This window comes from Rhinoraja longicauda, chromosome 5 (genome assembly GCF_053455715.1).
Source record: "Rhinoraja longicauda isolate Sanriku21f chromosome 5, sRhiLon1.1, whole genome shotgun sequence".
Taxonomy (NCBI): domain Eukaryota; kingdom Metazoa; phylum Chordata; class Chondrichthyes; order Rajiformes; family Arhynchobatidae; genus Rhinoraja; species Rhinoraja longicauda.
In genome coordinates this window covers 85,427,341-85,449,566 of record NC_135957.1, presented here as the reverse complement: position 1 = coordinate 85,449,566, position 22,226 = coordinate 85,427,341, and the positions used below count along the sequence as shown (strand labels likewise).

The window sequence follows — 22,226 nt, the reverse complement described above, 5'->3', positions numbered from 1 at the left end:
TCTTTCAGGTTCGTTGCTCCGTAACTTTAATTCAGAATGCCATTAGTGAAGAGGAACATTGAGCCAAGATATCTGTGCCATACAGTACTGCCAGGGAGTATCCGTAATGAATTGGAATGTGTCACAAACATCTCTCTCGCAAATGTAATCCGACAGTTGAGTAGCCTCAGTAAGTACTTTGCATTTCACCTTGAATGTCTTTTCCCTTCATTATATTTGTGAGACGTTGTTGCAAACTAGATCGTATTGCGCAACACTGGGTGAAAATTAATTAAATAACTAAGGGGGCTGCAGGTGCTGGTTTACAAAAAAAAACACAAAATTGGCGGCACGGTGGTGCAGCAGTCGACTGGCTGCCTAACAGCGCCAGAGACCCGGTCCTGACTACGGGGTGCTGCCTGCATGTTCTCCCCTGTGTGACACGTGGGTTTATCATATCTATACAGCCGGAAACAGGCCTTTTCGGCCCTCCAAGTCCGTGCCGCCCAGCGATCCCCGTACACTAACACTATCCTACACCTACTAGGGACAATTTTTACATTTTACCCAGCCAGTTAACCTACATACCTGTACGTCTTTGGAGTGCTCCGGTTGCCACCCACATTCCAAAGACGTGCATGTTCTTAGGCTAATTGGCTTCTGTAAATTGTCCCCAGACTGTATGGTAGATCTAGTGTGCAGGTGATTGCTGGTTGGCGCGGACACAGTGGGCCAAAGGGCATGTTTCCACACTGTATCTCTAAAACTAAACTAAAGGTGCTGGAGTAACTCAGTGGGTCAGGCAGCATCTCTGGAGGACACGGATAGGTGACATTTCAGGTCAAGATACTCCTTAAATTTATCAGCGATGGTTTCCGTAATTTGTAAAGTAAAATTACTCCTAATTATAGTTATTCATGAAAGATCGCTAATGCGTCCAAAGGTAGGACAATAGAGTTGAGAGGGAAAGATAGATCAGCCATGATTGAATGGGGGAGTAGACTCCGTGGGCCGAATGGCCTAATTCTTCTCCCATAACATAAACATATCCCTCGAAACCTTTCCTATCGATGTACTTGTCCAAATGTCTTTAATTGTTGTTACTGTACCTGCGTCGACTACCTCCTCTAGCAACTCGTTCCATTTACCCACCACCCTCTGAGTGGAAAAGCTGCCCCTCAGGTTCCTATTCATCTTTGATATTTGTTTTAAACCTCCAGGTAAATATGCAGAAGATATATTTGGAGAGCTCTTCAACGAGGCTCATAGCTTCTCCTTCAGGGTTAACTCCCTGCAGGAACGTGTGGACCGGCTCTCCGTTAGTGTGACCCAGCTGGATCCTAAAGAGGAAGAGCGTAAGTCTATGAATCCAGAATTTTACAGGGCGAGCAAACTGGATATGAATGTATTTCAAAGATAGACATAAATGGCTGGAGTAACTCAGTGGGTCAGACAGCATCTCTGGAGAAAGGGAATAGATAACCTCTCGGGTTGAGACGCTTCTTCAAGCTCATGTCTCATGTTCAAATTCGGCCTTTCGGCCCATCAATTCTATTCCGCATGTCATTCAGCATGGTGGGACAGAGGTAGAGTTGCTGCCTTACAGCGCTGGAGATCCAGGTTCTATCCTGACCGGTGCTGTCTGTACAGAGTTTGTATCTTCTCCCCATTCTCTACCTCAGAAGGCAGTGGAGGCCAATTCTCTGAATGCATTCAAGAGAGAGCTAGATGGAGGTCTTAAGGATAGTGGAGTCAGGGGGTATGGGGAGAAGGCAGGAACGGGTACTGATTGAGAATGATCAGCCATGATCACATTGAATGGCGGTGCTGGCTCGAAGGGCCGAATGGCCTCCTCTTACACCTATTGTCTATTGTCTATTGTGACCGCGTGAGTTTTCTCTGGGTGCTCCGATTTCCTCCCACACCTCAAAGACGTACAGATTTGTGGGCGAATTGGCTTCTGTAAATTGTAAACGCGTTACCAGGGGTGGTGGTGGAGGCAGATACGATAGTGGTGTTTAAGGGGCTTTGAGATAGGCACATGGATATGTAAGAAATGGAGGTTAATTTATCTTGGCATCATGTTATTGTTTCATTTAGTTTTGGTTTAGTTTATTGTCATGTGTATGGAAAAGCTTTTTTGTTACGTGCTATCCAATCCGACTGTACATGATTACAGTCCAGCCATCCACAGTGTGCAGATACAGGACAAAGGGAATATCGTTTAGTGCAAGATAAAGTAAAATTAAAGCTAGTCCAAGGGTCTCAAATGGAGTACATGGGAGGACACGACCATTCTCCAGCTGGTGAGAGGACGGTTCAGTTGCCTGATCACAGCTGGGAAGAAATTATAAAAGGACTGGACAAGCTAGATGCAGGAAAAATGTTCCCAATGTTGGGGGAGTCCAGAACCAGGGGCCACAGTCTTAGAATAAAGGGGAGGCTATTTAAAACTCAGGTGAGCAGAAACTTTTTCACCCAGAGAGTTGTGAATTTGTGGAATTCTCTGCCACAGAAGACAGTGGAGGCCAATTCACTGGATGAATTTGAAAGAGAGTTAGATAGAGCTCCAGGGGCTAGCGGAATCAAGGGATATGGGGAGACTGCAGGCACGGATTACTGATTGTGGATGATCAGCCATGATCACAATGAATGGCGGTGCTGGCTCGAAGGGCCAAATGGTCTCCTTCTATGTTTCTTTGTAAACTGTCCCTGAATCTGGAGGTGTGCGTTTTCACACTTCTGTACCTATTGCCTGATGGGAGAGGGGAGAAGAGGGAGTGACCGGGGGTGTGACTGGTCCTTGATTATGCTGCTGGCCTTGCCAAGTCTTAACCCCCATCTTTGGCGACGTAGGGTGTGGGCTTATTATTGTCACGTGTACGGGGATACAGTGAAAAGATTTGCTTCAAGATTTCTCGAAGATAACAAGCTGTGGCGTAATTAATTGTTGGCGAAGGGGCCAACCAGGGGAAAATATCAGACCAGGTTTGCACTCAGTACCACCCCGCCCATGTGGGTGTATTACTTTAAAAGACCAGGCTGCTTTGACTGAAGGACCAAGAGTCCAACAATAAATGGGCAGCATGGTGGCACAGCGGTAGTGTTGCTGCCTTACAGCGCCAGAGACCCGAGTTCCATCCTATCTGTGGGTGCTGTCTGTACGGAGTTAGTACGTTCTCCATGTGACCACTTGGGTTTTCTCTGGGTGCTCCGGTTTCCTCCCACACGCCAAAGACATATGTTAATTGGCTTTGGGTGTTAGGGGTTATGGGGATAAGGCAGGAGAATGGGGTTGAGAGGGAAAGAAAGATCAGGCATGATGGAATGGTGGAGTAGACTCAATGGGCTGAATGGCCTAATTCTTCTGTTAGAATTTATGAACTTAATTAAAAATAGTAAATTGTACCAGTGTGTAAGATAGTGTTATTGTATGGGGATCACTGGTCGGCACAGACTCGGTGGGCCGAAGGTCCAGTTTCCTCGCTATATCTCTAATGTCTAAATGTACAAACAAGGAACTGCAGATGCTGGCTTACACAGAGTGCTGGAGTAACTCAGCATGTCAGGCAGCATCTCGAGAGAACATGGATAGGTGACGTTTCGGGTCCTGACCCTTCTTTGGTCTTTGGACAGTCTTTTGAAGAAGGGTCCCGACCCGAAACATTGCCTATCCATGTTCTCCAGAGATGCAGCCTGACCCGCTGAGTTACACCAGCAGTTTCAGCTCCACAGTAAATCAGTATTCTGCAGGGCAGCACTGTGGACTATCAGTGTAAAGTGGTTCTGCAGTACTCTTAACTCTACTAGATACTTTTTGCTTAAACCAGTATAGTTATAACCAGTTATGTTTATAGCAGTATACATAAAATCATGAGGGAAATAGATAGTGAAAACATGGTAGTCTTTTACCCAGGGTTGAGGATCAAGACCCAGAGGGCATAGGTTTAAGGTGGTAGGGTAAAGATTTAATTGAAATCCGAGCAGCAACATTTTGCACCTGGAAGGTGGTGGATATATGAAACGAGATGCCAGAGGAGGTAGTTGAGACAGGGATATAACAGCATTCAAAAGTCTTTTAGACAGGTACTAGGATAGGAAATGCCAATTGCGGGCAGCTGGGGCTAGTGTAGATGGGCCATCATGGTTGGCCAGCGCAGTTTAAGCCAAAGGGCCTGTTTCCGTGCTGTATGACTCTGTAATGTCTGAAAATAACATGGTGATGGTTTGCACAGAATAACATCAGTTACTTTCTATTTCCAGTGTCACTTCAAGATATCACGATGCGGAAAGCCTTTCGAAGCTCCACCGTTCAAGACCAGCAACTCTTTGACCGCAAATCGCTACCCATTCCACTGCTGGAAACGTACAGCATCTGTGAGAAACCTCCACCTCTCAACATCCTTTCGGCGTACAGGTCAGTAAAACCTGAATCCTCGAAAAATCTAATTTTTTTGTATTAAAATTGGATTTTGGGATGAAGTAAACTAACCTCGTAATTTAATGAATTGGAACCAAGCCTAATCTTAAGATCAAATGAAGAATGGCACGTAAGAAGCAAGGGGACATGGGACAAGATGTAGTCAAGCTGGAAAGGGTACAGAGAAGATTTACGAGGATGTTGCTAGGACTAGAGGGTGTGAGCTATAGGGAGCGGTTGAGCAGGCTGGGTCTCTATTCCTTGGAGTGCAGGAGGATGAGGGGTGATCTTATAGAGGCGTCCAAAATCATGGGAGGAATAGATCGGGTAGATGTAGTCTCTTGCCAGAGGACATAGGTTTAAGGTGAAGGGGAAAAGATATAATTGGGATCTGAGAAGGTAACTTTGTCACACAAAGGGTGGTGGGTGTATGAAACAAGCTGCCAGAGGAGATAGTTGAGGCAGGGACTATCCCAACTTTAAGAGACAGTTGGACAGGTAAAAGGATAGGATAGGTTTAGAGGGATATTGGCCAAACGCGGACAGGTGGGACGAGTGTAGATGGGATATGTTGGTTGTGTGGGCAAGTTGGGCCATCATGATTCTCTGTAACTGTAAGGGCTGCACAGTGGCGCAGCAGTAAAGTTGCTGCCTTACAGCTCCAGAGACCCAGGTTCGACACTGGCTATGGGTGTTGTCTGTACGGAGGTGTCTGTATGTGGGTTCTCCCCGTGACCTGCGTGGGTTTTCTGCGGGAGCTCCGGTTTCCTCCCACTCCCCAAAGAATTAGAGGTTTGTAGGTTAATTGTCTTGGTATCATTGTAAGTTGTCCCTAGTGTGTGTAGGACAGTGTTAGTGTACGGGGGATCGCTGGTCAGCCTGGACTCGGTTAGCCGAAGGGCCTGTGTCCGCGCTCTATCTATAAACTAAACTAAACTGAAAGCAACCTGAAAGTTTGGTAAAGTTTTGCCTGGAGTTCAAAACTTTGAATCTCCATTGAGTTATTGCATTGTCCTTGGATTCCCTTTTCTGCATTCTTTTTGAAGTTTGCTAAAAGTTCTGCTTCAAATAGATGTACATCAAAGCAGTTCCCATAGATTACTGCAAAAAAATCATAAAATAGACAAATTTGTCTCATTCTCTCATGTTGGATCAATAGGACAGACTTCTCTCGGTTTTATAATGAGGGCTTTAGTTTGTGTTATTTTTAGTTTTAGAGATACAGCACGGAAACAGGCCCTCGACACACCGGGTCCACATCGATAGCGATCCCCGCACATTAACACTATCCTACACACAGTAAGGACAGTTTACAATTATACCAAGCCAATTAGCCTACAAACCTGCACGCCTTTGAAGTGTGGTAGGAAACGAAAGATCTCGGAGAAAACCCACGTGGTCAACGGGAGAACGTACGAACTCCATACAAACAGCACCCATAGTCAGGATCGAACCTGGGTCTCTGGCCCTGCAAGCATTGTAAGGCAGCAACTCTACCGCTGCGCCACCGTGCCGCCTTAGTTAATAGGACTGCTAGTTAATAGAATTTATTATACTGCATACATGGTCCAACTGTGCAATGAGATAAGGAGTGCCTGCAGGGTTATATATAGGCAACCGAACTGTCTGCTCACCAACTAAAGAGTGGACCTGACTTTCCATCATCGGAGACCTTCGCACTATCTTTAATCGCACTTTACTGGACTTTATCTTGCACTAAAAGTTATACCCTTTATCCTGTATCTGTACACTGTGGACAGCTTGATTGCAGTTGTGTATAATGTTTCCGCTAACTAGATAGCAATCAACAAAAGGCTTTACACTGTACCTTGGTACATGTGACAATAGTTAGTTTAGTTCATTGTCACGTATACCAAGGCATAGTATACCAAAGCTTTTGTTGCGTCCGAACCAGTCGGTGGAAAGACTATACACAGTTACAATCGAGCCATCTACAGTGTACAGATACATGATAAAGGAAATAATGTTTAGTGCAAGATAAAGTCCAGTAACGTACAATTAAAGATAGTCCTTGGGTCTCCATTGAGGTAGATAGTAGCTCAGGACTGCTCTCTAGTTGTGGTAGGATAGTTCAGTTGCCTGATAAGAGCTGGAAAAAAACTGTCCATGAATCTGGAGGTGTGCGTTAATAAACTAAGCTTAACACTAAACTGTTTGGAAGTAGTAGGTAAAGTTTAGGCAGAATATAACATTAAAATTCTACTGTGAATCAAGTAGGTGATTGTTAACTACCAGTGTATTAGAATAGTTCAGTTTAGAGATACAGTGCGGAAACAGGCCCTTCGGCCCACCGAGTCCGCGCCGACCAGCGATCCCCACACATTTAACACTATTCTACACACACTCGGGACAATTTACCTTTCTATCAAGCCAATTAACCTACAACCCTTTTTCGTCTTTGGAATGTGGGAGGAAACCGAAGATCTCGGAGAAATCCCACACGGTCACGGGGAGAACGTACAAACTCCGTACAGACAGCACCTGTACGATCATAGAAAAATAGAAAATAGGTGCCATTTGGCCCTTCAAGCCAGCACTGCCATTCAATATGATCATGGCTGATCATCCAAAATCAGTACCCCGTTCCTGCTTTCTCCCCATATCCCTTGATTCCCTTAGCCCTAAGAGCTAAATCTGACTCTCTCTTGAAAACATCCAGTGAATTGGCCTCCACTGCCTTCTGTGGCAGAGAATACCACAGATTCACAACTCTCTGGGTGAAAACATTTTTCCCCATCTCAGTCCTGAATTCTTATTCTTAACCCTTATTAACCCTTACCGCACCTGGAGTATTGTGTGCAGTTTTGGTCTCCTAACCTGAGGAAAGACGTTCTTGCCTTAGAGGGAGTACAGAGAACGTTCACCAGATTGATCCCTGGGATGGCGGGACTTTCATATGAGGAAAGACTGGATAGACTGGGCTTGTACTCGCTGGAATTTAGAAGACTGAGGGGGGATCTTATAGAAACATATAAAATTCTTAAGGGGTTGGAGAGGCTAGATGCGGGAAGATTGTTCCCGATGTTGGGGGAGTCCAGAACCAGGGGCCACAGCTTAAGGATAAGGGGGAAGTCTTTTAGGACCGAGATGAGAAAAAATTTCTTCACACAGAGAGTAGTGAGTCTCTGGAATTCGCGGCCACAGAAGGTAGTTGAGGCCAGTTCATTGGCTATATTTAAGAGGGAGTTAGATGTGGCCCTTTTTGCTAAAGGGATCAGGGGGTATGGAGAGAAGGCAGGTACAGGCTACTGAGCTGGATGATCAGCCATAATCATATTGAATGGCGGTGCAGGCTCGAAGGGCCGAATGGCCTACTCCTGCACCTATTTTCTATGTTTCTATGTAAGAACCCCTTATTCTTAAACTGTGAGCCCTGGTTCTGGACTCCCCCAACACCGGGAACATTTTTCCTGCAAAATATAAAGATCTATAACCAGGGTCTCCGGCGCTGTAAGTGCTGGAAGGCAGTAACTTTGCCTCTGTGTCACCAAGCCTCCCTTATTGAATACTTGCTTATTATAATTGGATGAAATAGGCTTTAAATACATATTGTAATACTTATGTGTTACAAATCTTCAATTTCAGTTTAGTTTATTGTCACGTGTACAGTTGCTTGCTAACCAGTCAGGTGAAAGACAATACATGATTACAATCGATCCATTTACAGGGTATAGATGATAAGGGAATAACGTTTAGTGCAAGGTAAAGCCAGTGAAGTCCGAACAAGGATAGGCCAAGAGTCTCCAGGATCTTCTGCCAAACTTAAGACTAATCCACGGGAAATTTAAATATATGGGGATATCTACAAGTTTTAACGTAGAACTAAGCCATTCAGTCCAACACTCTGAGTGTGTTAAGAAGGAACTGCAGATGCTGGTTTAAACCGAAGATAGACACAAAATGCTGGAGTAACTCAGCGGGACAGGCAGCATCTTTGGAGAGAAGGAATGGGTGACGTTTCGGGTCGAGGGCCTTCTTCAATTTGAAGAAGGGTCTCGACCCGAAACGTCACCTATTCCTTCTCTCCAGAAATGCTGCTTGTCTCGCTGAGTTACAATAGACAATAGGTGCAGGAGGAGGCCATTCGGCCCTTCAAGCCAGCACCGCCATTCAATGTGATCATGGCTGATCATTCTCATTACTCCAGCACTTTGTGTCTATCTCCAACTCTCTATGAATGTGCAGATACCTGATTTTATACTTTCTGATCAGGAATCACTGATCCCCCTTTTCCTTTGTCCATGTAATTTTGAACTTCGGCATAGTTTCTGCTTTGAATACTAACGCTGGAGCCCGGTTAAAATTGTAATGAGCCTCCATTGTCCATTCTGAGGCGACAGTCCAGCAGTTCTGTCAGTGTGAATAGCTGAATGCTGGCAGCCGCACACACGCAGGACAATGCAACCCAAAATCTTTCATGAATCAATTCCTCACGCAGTTGATTTAGACTTTAGAGATGCAGCGTGGAAACAGGACCTTGGCCCACCGAGTCCATGCCGACCAGCGATCACCCTGCACACTAACACTATCCTACATATAGTTAGACACAAAGTACTGGAGTAACTCAGCAGGTCCGTCAACATTTTCTGAGAAAAGGAATAGATGACGTTTGGGTCAGACCTTTCTGAAGGAGGGCTCCGACTCGAAATGTCACCTATTCTCTTTCTCCAGAGATGTTGCCTGTCCCGCCGAGTTACTCCAGCATTTTATGTCTATCTTCGGTATGAGCAACATCTGCAGTTCCTTCCTAAACAGTATCCGACACACCAGGGACGATTTACAATTTTTACCGAAGCAAAATTAACCTACAAACCTGTACATCTTTAGAGTGTTTGGAGGAAACTGGAGCTCCCGGAGAAAACCCACACGGTCAAAGGGAGAAAGTCAAAACTCCGTATGGACAGCTCCCATAGTCAGGATCAAACACTGATCTCTGGTGCTGTGAAGCAGCAACTCTACTGCTGTGTCACCATACCCCCTATTGTAAAACATAAGATCAGGAGGAAGCAGCTAAATTATTTCAGATGTACCTAATTATTGATTTTAATGGTTCTTTTTTAATTGTCTTGTAAGGTTGCAGCCATGAGATTGAGTGAAAATTGTATTAAATTTGCCTTCACTGGGAGAAGGCTATTGGGTCCAAAGATTAGTATACCATGATGCAGCTGTACAGAGCCCTCCATAATGTTTGTGACAAAGACCCATCATTTATTTATTTGCCTCTGTACTCCACAATTTGAATATGTAATAGAAAAAATCACATGTGGTCAAAGTACACATTGTCAGATTTTAATAAAGGCCATTTTTATACATTTTGGTTTCACCATGTAGAAATTACAGCTGTGTTTATACATAGTCCCCCCCATTTCAGGGCACCATAATGCTTGGGACACATGGCTTCACAGGTATTTTTAATTGCTCAGGTGTGTTTAATTGCCTCCTTAATGCAGGTATAAGAGAGCTCTCAGCACCTAGTCTTTCCTCCAGTCTTTCCATCACCTTTGGACACTTTTGTTGCTGTTTATCAACACGAGGACCAAAGTTGTGCCAATGAAAGTCAAAGAAGCCATAATGAGACTGAGAAACAAGAATAAAACTGTTAGAGACATCAGCTAAACCTTAGGCTTACCAAAATCAACCGTTTGGAACAGGATCGTTCCGAGTCAGCATGGATTTACGAAGGGGAAATCGTGCTTGACTAATCTACTGGAATTTTTTGAGGATGTAACTAGGAAAATTGATTGGGGAGAGCCGGTGGATGTGGTGTACCTCGACTTTCAGAAAGCCTTCGACAAGGTCCCACATAGGAGATTGGTGGGCAAAATCAGAGCACATGGTATTGGAGGTAGGGTACTGACATGGATAGAAAGTTGGTTGACACAGAAAGCAAAGAGTGGGGATAAATGGGTCCCTTTCAGAATGGCAGGCAGTGACTAGTGGGGTACCGCAAGGCTCGGTGTTGGGACCGAGTTTGGAGTTTACAATATACATCAATGACTTGGATGAAGGGATTAAAAGTGCCATTAGCAAATTTGCCGATGATACAAAGCTAGGTGGCAGTGTGAACTGTGAGGATGATGCTATGAGGTTGCAGGGTGACTTGGACAGGTTGTGTGAGTGGGCGGATGCATGGCAGATGTAGTTTAATGTAGATAAGTGTGAGGTTATCCACTTTTGGGTTAGAATAGGAAGGCAGATTATTATCTGAATGGTGTCAAGTTAGGAAAAGGGGACGTACAACGTGATCTGGGTGTCTTAGTGCATCAGTCACTGAAAGGAAGCATGCAGGTACAGCAGGCAGTGAAGAAAGCCAATGGAATGTTGACCTTCATAACAAGAGGAGTTGAGTATAGGAGCAAAGAGGTCCTTCTGCAGTTGTACAGGGCCCTAGTGAGACCGCACCTGGAGTACTGTGTGCAGTTTTGGTCTCCAAATTTGAAGAAGGATATTCTTGCTTTTGAGGGCGTGCAGCGTAGGTTTACTAGGTTAATTCCCGGAATGGCGGGACTGTCATATGTTGAAAGACTGGAGCGACTATGTTTGTATACACTGGAATTTAGAAGGATGAGAGGGGATCTTATCGAAACGTATAAAATTATTAAGGGGTTGGACACGTTAGAGGCAGGAAACATGTTCCCAATGTTGGGGGAGTCCAGAACCAGGGGCCACAGTTTAAGAATAAGGGGTAGGCCATTTAGAACAGAGATGAGGAAAAACTTTTTTAGTCAGAGAGTTGTGAATCTGTGGAATTCTCTGCCTCAGAGGGCAGTGGAGGTCAATTCTCTGAATACATTCAAGAGAGAGCTAGATAGAGCTCTTAAGGATAGCGGAGTCAGGGGGTATGGGGAGAAGGCAGGAACGGGGTACTGATTGAGAATGATCAGCCATGATCACATTGAATGGCGGTGCTGGCTCGAAGGGCCGAATGGCCTTCTCCTGCACCTATTTTCTATTGTCTATTGACTATCATTAAGAAGAAAGAGGGCACTGGTGAACTTACTAATCACAAAGGGACTGGCAGGCCAAGGAAGACCTCCACAGGTGATGACAGAAGAATTTGCTCTATAATAAAGAAAAATCCCCAAACACCTGTCTGACAGATCAGAAACATTCTTCAGGAGTCAGGTGTGGATTTGTCAATGACCACTGTCCACAGAAGACTTCATGAACAGAAATACAGAGGCTACACTGCAAGATGCAAACCACTGGTTAGCTGCAAAAATAAGATGGCCGGGTTACAGTTTGCCAAGAAGTACTTAAAAGAACAAACAAAGTTCTGGAAAAAGGTCTTGTGGACAGATGAGACAAAGATTAACTTATATCAGAGTGATGGCAAGAGCAAAGTATGGAGGAGTGAAGAAACTGCCCAAGATCCAAAGCATACCACCTCATCTGTGAAACACGGTGGTGGGGGTGTTATGGCCTGGGCATGTATGGCTGCTGAAGGTACTGGCTCACTTATCTTCATTGATGATACAATTGCTGATGGTCGTAGCATAATAAATTCTGAAGTGTATAGACACATCCTATCTGCTTAAGTTCAAACAAATGCCTTAAAACTCATTGGCTGGCGGTTCATTCTACAGCAAGACAATGATCCCAAACAGGTCGGGCAGCATCTCGGGAGAGAAGGAATGCTGCCCAACCTGCTGAGTTACTCCAGCACTTTGTGAATAAATACCTTCGATTTGTACCAGCATCTGCAGTTATTTTCTTATACTAATGATCCCAAACATACTGCTAAAGCAACAAAGGAGTTTTTCAAAGCTAAAAAATGGTCAATTCTTGAGTGGCCAAGTCAATCACCCGATCTGAACCCAATTGAGCATGCCTTTTATATGCTGAAGAGAAAACTAAAGGGGACTAGCCCCCAAAACAAGCATAAGCTAAAGATGGCTGCAATACAGGCCTGGCAGAGCATCACCAGAGAAGACACCCAGCAACTGGTGATGTCCATGAATCGCAGACTTCAAGCAGTCATTGCATGCAAAGGATATGCAACAAAATACTAAACATGACTACTTTCATTTACATGACTTTGCTGTGTCCCAAACATTATGGTGCCCTGAAAGCATGTTAGCATGTGTTAACACTGCTGTAATTTCTACATGGTGAAACCAAAACGTATAAAAAATGGCCTTTATTAAAATCTGACAATGTGCACTTTAACCACATGTGATTTTTTTTTCTATTACAAATCGCAAATTGTGGAGTACAGAGGCAAATAAATAAATGATGTATCTTTGTCCCAAACGTTGTGGAGGGCACAGTATGTCATCGGTGAGACACTCCACACTTAGAGTGTTGGTCACCCAGCTATGGGAAGGATGCCGGTATGTTGGAAAGGGTTCAGAAGAGATTCACCAGGATGTTGCCTGGGCTTGCAGACTTGAGCTGTAGGGAGAAGCTGTAGGGAGAGGCTGGATTGGCTGTTTTTTTTGTCTTTGGAGCTTAAGAGGCTGAGGGGCAACCCTGTTGAGGTGTACAAGATCATGAGAGCCATGGATAAAGTGAATACTCACAGTCTTTTCCCCAAGGTAGAGTGTTCTACAACTAGAGGGTAGAGGCTTAAGGTAAGAGAAGAATGATTTAAGAGGGACCTCAGGGCAATATTTTCACTTGGAGGGTAGTCCGTACTTGGAATGAGCAGCCAGAGGAAGCTATGGAGATGGATACAATTCCAACTGTATCGGAACCTTTTTCCCAGGATGGGAAATGGTGGAGGGCATAGCTTTAAGGTAAGATGGGCAAATTTAAATGAGATGTGCGGTGGATGTTTTTTACACAGAAGTTGGTGAATGCGTGGAGCCCGTTGCCTGCGGTAGTCAGCAAGGCAGATACGATAGTGGTGTTTAAGAGATTTTTGGATAGACGCATGGATATGGAGGGATAAGGTTTACGTGCGGGTAGATAAGAGATGTCTTCGCATCAAGTTCTGCAAAAGCATTGTGGACCGAAGGGCCTGTTCGTGTACTGTACTACTCTATGTTCTATAACTTTCAAAAAACATTTGGACAGGTATGGATAGGAATGCTTCAGAGGTGAATGGGGTAAATGTTGGCAAATGGGACTGCTTCGACTTGGTCGGCACGGACAAGGTGGCTGAAGGGCCTGTTTCCAAGATGTATGGCTCTGTGAAATTTGGTCTAGAGTCGTACAGCACGGAAACAAGGCTTTCGCCCCAACTCATCCATGCTGGCCAAGATGCCCCGCCTAAGCTAGTCCAATTTGCCCGCGTTTGGCCCAGATCCCTCTAAAACTTCCCTGTTCATTTGACTTAAGATCAAGATAATTTTAATAAACCTTTTTACTTGTCCTAAGTTGTTATTCAGCTCAAAGTTGAACTGGTCAGAGAAATATTAATCCACTTATTGGACTTGTACCATAATGTCCATGGTACCACGTTAGATGCCAATTTCCATCGTAGAGGCTGAGATTAGCGGAGATTGACAGATTCCTGATTAGTAAGGATGTCAAATGTTATGGGGAGAAGGCAGGAGAATGGAGTTGAAAGGGAAATATAGGATCAGCCATGATTGAATGCAGAGTAGACTTGAAGGGCCGAATGGCTTAATTTTGCTCCTAAGTCATATGAATTTATGAGAAGTGGAGTTACAAGTTGTAACAAAATCGAATGAAGGGAAAATATGTAGGAAGAACCTGCAGATACTGGTTTACACCAAAGACAGACCAAAAGTGCTGGGGTAACGCAGCAGGTCAGGCGGCATCTCTGGAGAAGAGGAATAGGTGACATTTTGGATGGAGAAGTCTGAAGAAGGGTCTCGACCTGAACCGTCACCTATTCCTTTTCTCCAGAGATATTGCCTGACCCACTGAGTTATTCCAGCACTCTGTGAAACGTCACCTATCCATGTTCTCCAGAGATGCTGCCTGACCCACTGAGTTACTCCAGCACTCTGTGAAACGTCACCTAGAGCACTCTGTGAAACGTCACCTAGAGCACTCTGTGAAACGTCACCTCTCCATGTTCTCCAGAGATGCTGCCTGACCCGCTGAGTTACTCCAGCACTCTGTGAAACGTCACCTATCCATGTTCTCCAGAGATGCTGCCTGACCCACTGAGTTACTCCAGCACTCTGTGAAACGTCACCTATCCATGTTCTCCAGAGATGCTGCCTGACCCGCTGAGTTACTCCAGCACTCTGTGAAACGTCACCTATCCATGTTCTCCACAGATGCTGCCCGACCCGCTGAGTTACTCCAGCACTCTGTGAAACGTCACCTATCCATGTTCTCCACAGATGCTGCCTGACTGGATGAATTTAAAAGAGAGTTAGATAGAGCTCTAGGGACTAGTGGAATCAAGGGATATGGGGAGAAGGCAGGCACAGGTTACTGATTGTAGATGATCACAATGAATGGCGGTGCTGGCTCGAAGGTCCAAATGGCCTCCTCCTGCAACTATTTTCTATGTTTCTATGACCCGCTGAGTTACTCCAGCATTTTGTGTCTCGCTCAAGATTCCAGCATCTGTACTTCCTTGTGTCCGTTTATTATTTCTGAAAAGATTTGGGTAGAATTCATCTCCATGTCATCTTGGTGCGTTTCTCTAAAAAAATAAACTGGTCAGTTGATTCCTGACTGAGAACGATAGTTTTAAAAAGTTAGAAGATCGATCTTGGTCAGTCTAAAGAAAGGTCCAGAACCAAAACATCATCTATCCATTTTATCTACAGATGCTGTCTGACCTGTTGAGTTCCTCCAGCACTTTGTGTTTTGCACAAGAAATAAAGTGATTTCTGTGCAAATATCTGAAACTGGTGTATGCATTCCAAAGTTGTGGCATGTGATCATATAGAGGTGTACAAAATCATGAGTAATAGATTGGGTAAACGCACAGTCTCATGCCCAGAGTAGGTGAATCGAGGATCAGAGGACATAGTTTTAAGGTGAGGGGGGAAAGTGTAAGTTTCTGAGTTGTGACTGGAATTTATTTTGGCCACTAGGTGGCAGAACTGGATTAATTTAGTTACGCTTATTATTGTCATGAACTTTTTTGTTGCTTGCTATCCAGTCAGCGGAAAGAATACATATGATTACAATCAAGCCATCCACAATGTACAGATGCAGGATAAAGAGAATAACTTTTATAGTTATAACATAAGATACAAGTCCAGTAAAGTCCAATTAAAGATGGCTCGAAAAGTCTCCAATTAGGTAGATGGTAGGTCAGGACCGCTCTCGACTAGGTGAGAGGATGGTAGTGGACAACCTGTGTGCCTTATTTCGGTTTCGGTGTATTGTTGTCGCATGTATCAGGCTACTACAGTGAAATGAAATTCAAGTAATGGACAATTGGGAGTGCTGGCAGATCAAACTCTAGTGCAGTTTGTTCAGACACAAGGAACTACAGATACTGAAATCTTGCAAAGTCCTGGAGTACCTCAACAGATCAGGCAGCATCTCCGAAGGCAACATTTCGGGTTGGAACCCTTCATCAGACTCCCTGAAGCGGAATCCCAACCCAAAACATCGCCTAACTCCCTGAGTTAGTCCAGCACTTTATGTTCTACCCAATCTGAATGTAATTTCTCTGATGTGGTCTTGAATTTCTCAGGAAAATGATCATTTAAGTCACTATATAAATGGCAAATATTGATCCTATCTGACCACAAACAATCTCAGCCATGCCTTTTTCATTTTTGCGGTTGGCACTCCAATTCATGGTGTACAGAGGTGATGGGGTCGGAGATATTGGGGGGAATCTCAGTGTGGACTATATATCGGCGAGACCAAGCGCAGACAGGGCGATCGTTTCGCTGAACACTTACACCAAGTCTACCGTGGTCCACGCGATATCCCAGCCTCCAAACATTTTAACTCCCCTTCCCTTACTGACCTTTCTGTCCTGGGCCTCTTCCACTGTCAGCGAGGCCACAAGTAAACTGCAGGAACAGCACCTCATAATTTTAATAACATTTCATAATAATAATTTTAAAAGATCAGTCTTAAGAAGGGTCTCGACCCAAAACGATGCTGCCCGACCCCCTGAGTTACTCCAGCATTTTGTGGGTACCTTCGATTTAATCCAGCATCTGCAGTTTTTTTCCTACATCTCATAATCTTGCTTGGGCAGCTTACAACCCAGCGGTATGAATATTCGTTTTTAGTTTAGTTTAGAGATACATTGTAGAAACAAGCCCTTCAGCCTACCGGGTCCACACCGACCAGCGATCACCACGTACTCTAGCACTGGCGGGTAGCTAATGTTGTCCCACTTTTTAAGAAAGGAGGGAGAGAGAAAATGGGAAATTATAGACCAGTTAGTCTGACATCAGTGGTGGGGAAGATGCTGGAGTCAATTATAAAAGACAAAATTGCGGAGCATTTGGATAGTAGTAACAGGATTGTTCCGAGTCAGCATGGATTTACGAAGGGGAAATCATGCTTGACTAATCTTCTGGAATTCTTTGAGGATGTAACTAGGAAAATTGACAGGGGAGAGCCGATGGATGTGTTGTACCTTGACTTTCAGAAAGCCTTTGACAAGGTTCCACATAGGAGATTAGTGGGCAAAATTAGAGCACATGGTATTGGAGGTAGGGTACTGACATGAATAGAAAATTGATTGATTGACAGACAGAAAGCAAAGAGTGGGGATAAATGGGTCCCTTTCAGAATAGCAGGCAGTAACTAGTGAGATACCGCAAGGCTCGGTGCTGGGACCGCAGCTATTTACAATATACATTAATGACTTGGATGAAGGGATTAAAAGTACCATTAGCAAATTTGCAGATGATACAAAGCTGGGTGGTAGTGTGAACTGTGAGGAAGATGCTATGGGGTTGCAGGGTGACTTGGACAGGTTGTGTGAGTGGGCGGATGCATGGTAGATGCAGTTTAATGTCGATAAGTGTGAGGTTATCCACTTTGGTGGTAAGAATAGGAAGGCAGAGTATTATCTGAATGGTGTCAAGTTAGGAAAAGGGGACGTACAACGAGATCTGGGTGTCCTAGTGCATCAGTCACTGAAAGGAAGCATGCAGGTACAGCAGGCAGTGAAGAAAGCCAATGGAATGTTGGCCTTCATAACAAGAGGAGTTGAGTATAGGAGCAAAGAGGTCCTTCTGCAGTTGTACAGGGCCCTAGTGAGACCGCACCTGGAGTACTGTGTGCAGTTTTGGTCTCCAAATTTGAGGAAGGATATTCTTGCTGTTGAGGGCGTGCAGCGTAGGTTTACAATACAATACAATACAATACAATATATCTTTATTGTCATTGTACCCAGGGGTACAACGAGATTGGGAATGCGCCTCCCATACGATGCAATAATTTAAGTAATTTAGACAACAGCAACCCAACGAAACAAATGTAACAGTTTTAGACAGGGTAAAGTGCAAGTTGATCTATGCGTTGTGACCATCCGGCTCAGCAGGACTGGTTCATAGCAGCTATGGCCCTGGGGATGAAGCTGTTCCTGAGTCTGGAGGTGCGGGCGTAGAAGGCCTTGTATCGTCTGCCCGATGGAAGGAGTTCGAACAGACTGTTGCAGGGGTGTGAAGAGTCTTTGTGGATGCTGGTGGCTTTTCTGAGGCATCGTGTGTTGTAGATGCCCTCCAAGTCTGGTAGCTGTAAACCTAGTACTAGGTTTACTAGGAAAAACTTTTTCAGTCAGAGAGTTGTGAATCTGTGGAATTCTCTGCCTCAGAAGGCAGTGGAGGCCAATTCTCTGAATGCATTCAAGAGAGAGCTAGATAGAGCTCTTAAGGATAGCGGAGTCAGGGGGTATGGGGAGAAGGCAGGAACGGGGTACTGATTGAATGGCTTGGGTTCACATTGAATGGCTCAAAGGGCCGAATGGCCTCCTCCTGCACCTATTGTCTATTGTCTATCCTACACACTTTCCCCCCTCACCTTAAAACTATGTCCTCTGGTCCTCGATTCACCTACTCCGGGCATGAGACTCTGTGCGTTTACCCAATCTATTCCTCACAATTTTGGACACCTCTATATGATCACCCCTTATCCTCCACTCCAAGGAATAAAGTCACAGCCTGCTCAACCTCTGTCTGTAGCTCAGGCCCTCGAGGGACTGTGCAATAGGGTGAGGCTGAACAGGCTAAGAATGTCTCTTCTGAATGGCTTGCTATTGTTACATAAAAGTGCAGTCAGTAAAATTATGATTTTGATTTTGAATGTTGTTTTCACAGAGATGATGGTAAAGATGGCTTGAAGTTCTACACAAATCCATCGTATTTCTTTGATCTGTGGAAGGAAAAGATGCTTCAGGACACTGAAGATAAAAGGAAAGAAAGGAAACAAAAGGTTCTTTCATTAAGTTTATAAATTTGAAAAAAAGATGTTTGAGTGCAATGAAAGAATAAATACAGGCATCTTGTAGAATCATTTTAAGCATTTTAAAAGGAGACACAAGAAATTGCAGGCGTTGAAATAATGAACGAAACACAAAGTACTGGAGGAACTGAGCGAGTCAGGCAGCACCTGTGGATGGAATAAACTGGCCTGGAGAGAGGTCCTGACCCGAAACAGATGCTGTCTGATCCACAGTAATAGTCATGCGGCACAGAAACAGGCTCTTCGGCCCAACTCATCCATGCCGTCCAAGGTGTACCATCTGAGGTAGTCCCTTTTGCCTACTCTTAGCCCATATCCCTCTAAAACATTTTCTATCCATGCACGTGTGTCTTTTAAATGCTATTATAGTATCTGCCTCAACTACTTCCTCTGGCAGCACGTTCCATACACCAAGCTGAAGCAGGGTCACAACTCAAAATGTCGCTCGTCCATGTTCTCCGCACTTTGTGTCCTTGTGTGTATGAACCAGCATCTGCAGTTCTTTGGTTCTATACTTTGTATGAAAAAATTGTCCCTCGGGTTTGTATTAAATCTTGTTCCTCCGGCACTTTGTGCTTTGCTCAAGTTTTATTAACTTTGCTATAATTAATGAGCAGGCTCGGGAAGGTTGCAATTCCCATATGGCTTCATCTAGTTAAGTACCTCACTGCATGTGCCTCTTCCCCTTTTTAATAGGTTTCTGTGAACCCTTGACTTAGTATTTTATCTGCACTGTCTCTCCCTCTTTAGTATTTCTTGACTGAGTTATAGATGTGTGTCATGTCTTTAAGTAAATCACTTAGTTTAGTTTAGAGATCCAGCACGGATACAGGCCCTTCGGCCCACTGTCCGTGCCGACCAGCGATCCACACGCACTAACGCTATTCCACACACTGGGGACAATTTACATTTATACCAGGTCACTTAACCTACAAACCTGTACGTCTTTGGAGTGTGGGAGGAAACCGAAGATCTCGGAGAAAAAACCCACGCAGGTCACGGGGAGAACGTACAAACTCCGTACAGACCGCACCCATAGTCAGGATGGAACCTGGGTCTCTGGCGCTGTGAGGCAGCAACTCTACCGCTGCGCCACTGGAAAGACTGGAGTGACTGGAATACACTGGAATTTAGAAGGATGAGAGGAGATCTTATCGAAACGTATAAGATTATTAAGGGGTTGGACACGTTAGAGGCAGGAAACATGTTCCCAATGTTGGGGGAGTCCAGAACAAGGGGCCACAGTTTAAGAATAAGGGGTAGGCCATTTAGAACTGAGATGAGGTAAAACCTTTTCAGTCAGAGAGTTGTGAATCTGTGGAATTCTCTGCCTCAGAAGGCAGTGGAGGCCAATTCTCTGAATGCATTCAAGAGAGAGCTAGATAGAGCTCTTAAGGATAGCGGAGTCAGGGGGTATGGGGAGAAGGCAGGAACGGGGTACTGATTGAGAATGATCAGCCATGATCACATTGAATGGCGGTGCTGGCTCGAAGGGCTGAATGGCCTCCTCCTGCACCTATTGTCTATTGTGTATTGCCACCGTGCCGCCCTCTTGCAAAGACCCTTTTGAATACTTTAATATTACTCGACTTTTCTCCTTACGTTAACTCTATGATTGTGGAATTGATGGCACATGAACATCTAACTTATCACCCAATTTTACCTGCAGCAAAAACCAATCGATCGTCCTCGAGAACTGGACAAAATGCCTCGAGCTCCTCAGGACAGGCGAAAGGTGTGGGAGAAGCAAGCGCCAGGCTTGGAACTTGCAGCTGATGGAGACTTTCCACAGAAAAACAGAGATAATATTAATGGACCACCAATGTACCCCGAACCAAGGTTTGTATCTGGTCTGCATGAAATCTCAAGACCAAACATGCATGTTTTTGTGTGAGTCAGATTGTAGAATGAAGCTCGGTTCAGTTGAGTTTATTGTCACGTGCACTGAAGTACAGTGAGAAGCTTTCGTTGCGCGCTATCCAGTCAGCGGAAAGATTACAATCATGATTACAATCGGGCCATTTATAGTGTAGAGATTTAAAAGTGGAGAGATTGTAATATGTGATTGCAGATCTGCTTCTGTGACCAGCACGCAATTAGTTGCCTGGGTTGGGCACCATCTTGGAAGCAAAAAAAAAAGGATCTTTCTGGTACATTAGACTTTAGAGATACAGCGTGTAAACAGACCCCTGGGACCACCGTGTACGCGCAGCCCAGCGATCATCGCGTACACGAGCTCTATTCTACCCCCTAGGGACGATTCACAATTTGTTTTACCGACGCCAATTAACCTACAAACCCGTACGTCTTTGGAGTGTGGTAGGAGACCGGAGCACCCAGAGAAAACCCACACGGTCACGGGGAGAACGTACAAACTCCGTACAGACAGCACCAGGGACTGGGTTGTAAGGCAGCAACTCTACCACTGCGCCACTGTGCCGCCCAAATACTATGTTGACTGAAGACAAATATTGAAAAATATCTTTAATATTTTCAAATTTAAAATCACATTTTAAATCATGCACCATTTTCATGTCTTTGAATGATTGAGTTGTTGTATACTGCTGTCCAGAAAGAATTATTTCCTGTTCCTCCACTAAATAAAATACAAAATTTGTAGTATCAAAAAAGCCATTAAAGTAATGGTTGGTCAAAGAACGAATTGAATTTTGTGTGATATCTCATAATGTTTTTGCCAATTGACTCTTGTTGGTGGTGTGTAATATGTAGTAGGAATGTAATATGGCCTGAGTATAGAAGTTGGGAGGTCATTTGCAGTTATATAAGACGTTGGTGAAGCCGCATTTAGAGTATTGTGTTCAGTGCTGGGCACCATGTTATAGGAAAGATGTTGTCAAGCTGGAAAGGGTGTGGGGAAGATACACAAGGATGTTGCCAGGACACGAGGGCCTGAGTTGTAGTGAGAGGTTTAGCAATAGACAATGGACAATAGACAATAGGTGCAGGAGGCCTTCGAGCCAGCACCACCATTCAATGTGATCATGGCTGATCATTCTCAATCAGTACCCCGTTCCTGCCTTCTCCCCATACCCCCTGACTCCGCTATCCTTAAGAGCTCTATCTAGCTCTCTCTTGAATGCATTCAGAGAATTGGCCTCCGCTGCCTTCTGAGGCAGAGAATTCCACAGATTCACAACTCTCAGTTCTAAATGGCCTACCCCTTATTCTTAAACTGTGGCAGGCTGGGACTCTATTCCTTGGAGCGCTGGAGGATGAGGGGTGATCTTATAGAGGCGTACAAAATAATGAGAGGAATAGATTGGGTAGACGCACAGAGTCTCTTACCCAGAGTAGGGGAATCGAGAACCAGGGGACATAGTTTTAAGGTGAGGGGGGGGGGGATTTAATAGGAATCTGAGGGGTAAATTTTTTACATGGGTGTATGAATGAGCTGCCAGAGGTGGTAGTTGAGGCAGGGACTATCACAACGTTTAAGAATCATTTGGACAGATACCTGGATTGGACTGGT

The 22,226-nt window shown here is 44.6% G+C and overlaps 1 protein-coding gene across 3 annotated transcripts in view; it reads left to right on the top strand.

The window, feature by feature from the left end:
- Positions 1–22,226, top strand: part of wasf1 (WASP family member 1) — a 74,832-nt gene that overhangs the window by 46,165 nt on the left and 6,441 nt on the right. For all 3 annotated transcript variants that reach the window (XM_078399884.1, XM_078399886.1, XM_078399883.1), the window contains exons 2-6: positions 9–169; positions 1,200–1,334; positions 4,243–4,396; positions 18,592–18,706; positions 20,406–20,575. In XM_078399884.1, the coding sequence (XP_078256010.1) occupies positions 37–169; positions 1,200–1,334; positions 4,243–4,396; positions 18,592–18,706; positions 20,406–20,575 (707 nt within the window). In that variant the 5' untranslated portion in view covers positions 9–36. The remainder of the gene's footprint in view (positions 1–8; positions 170–1,199; positions 1,335–4,242; positions 4,397–18,591; positions 18,707–20,405; positions 20,576–22,226) is intronic.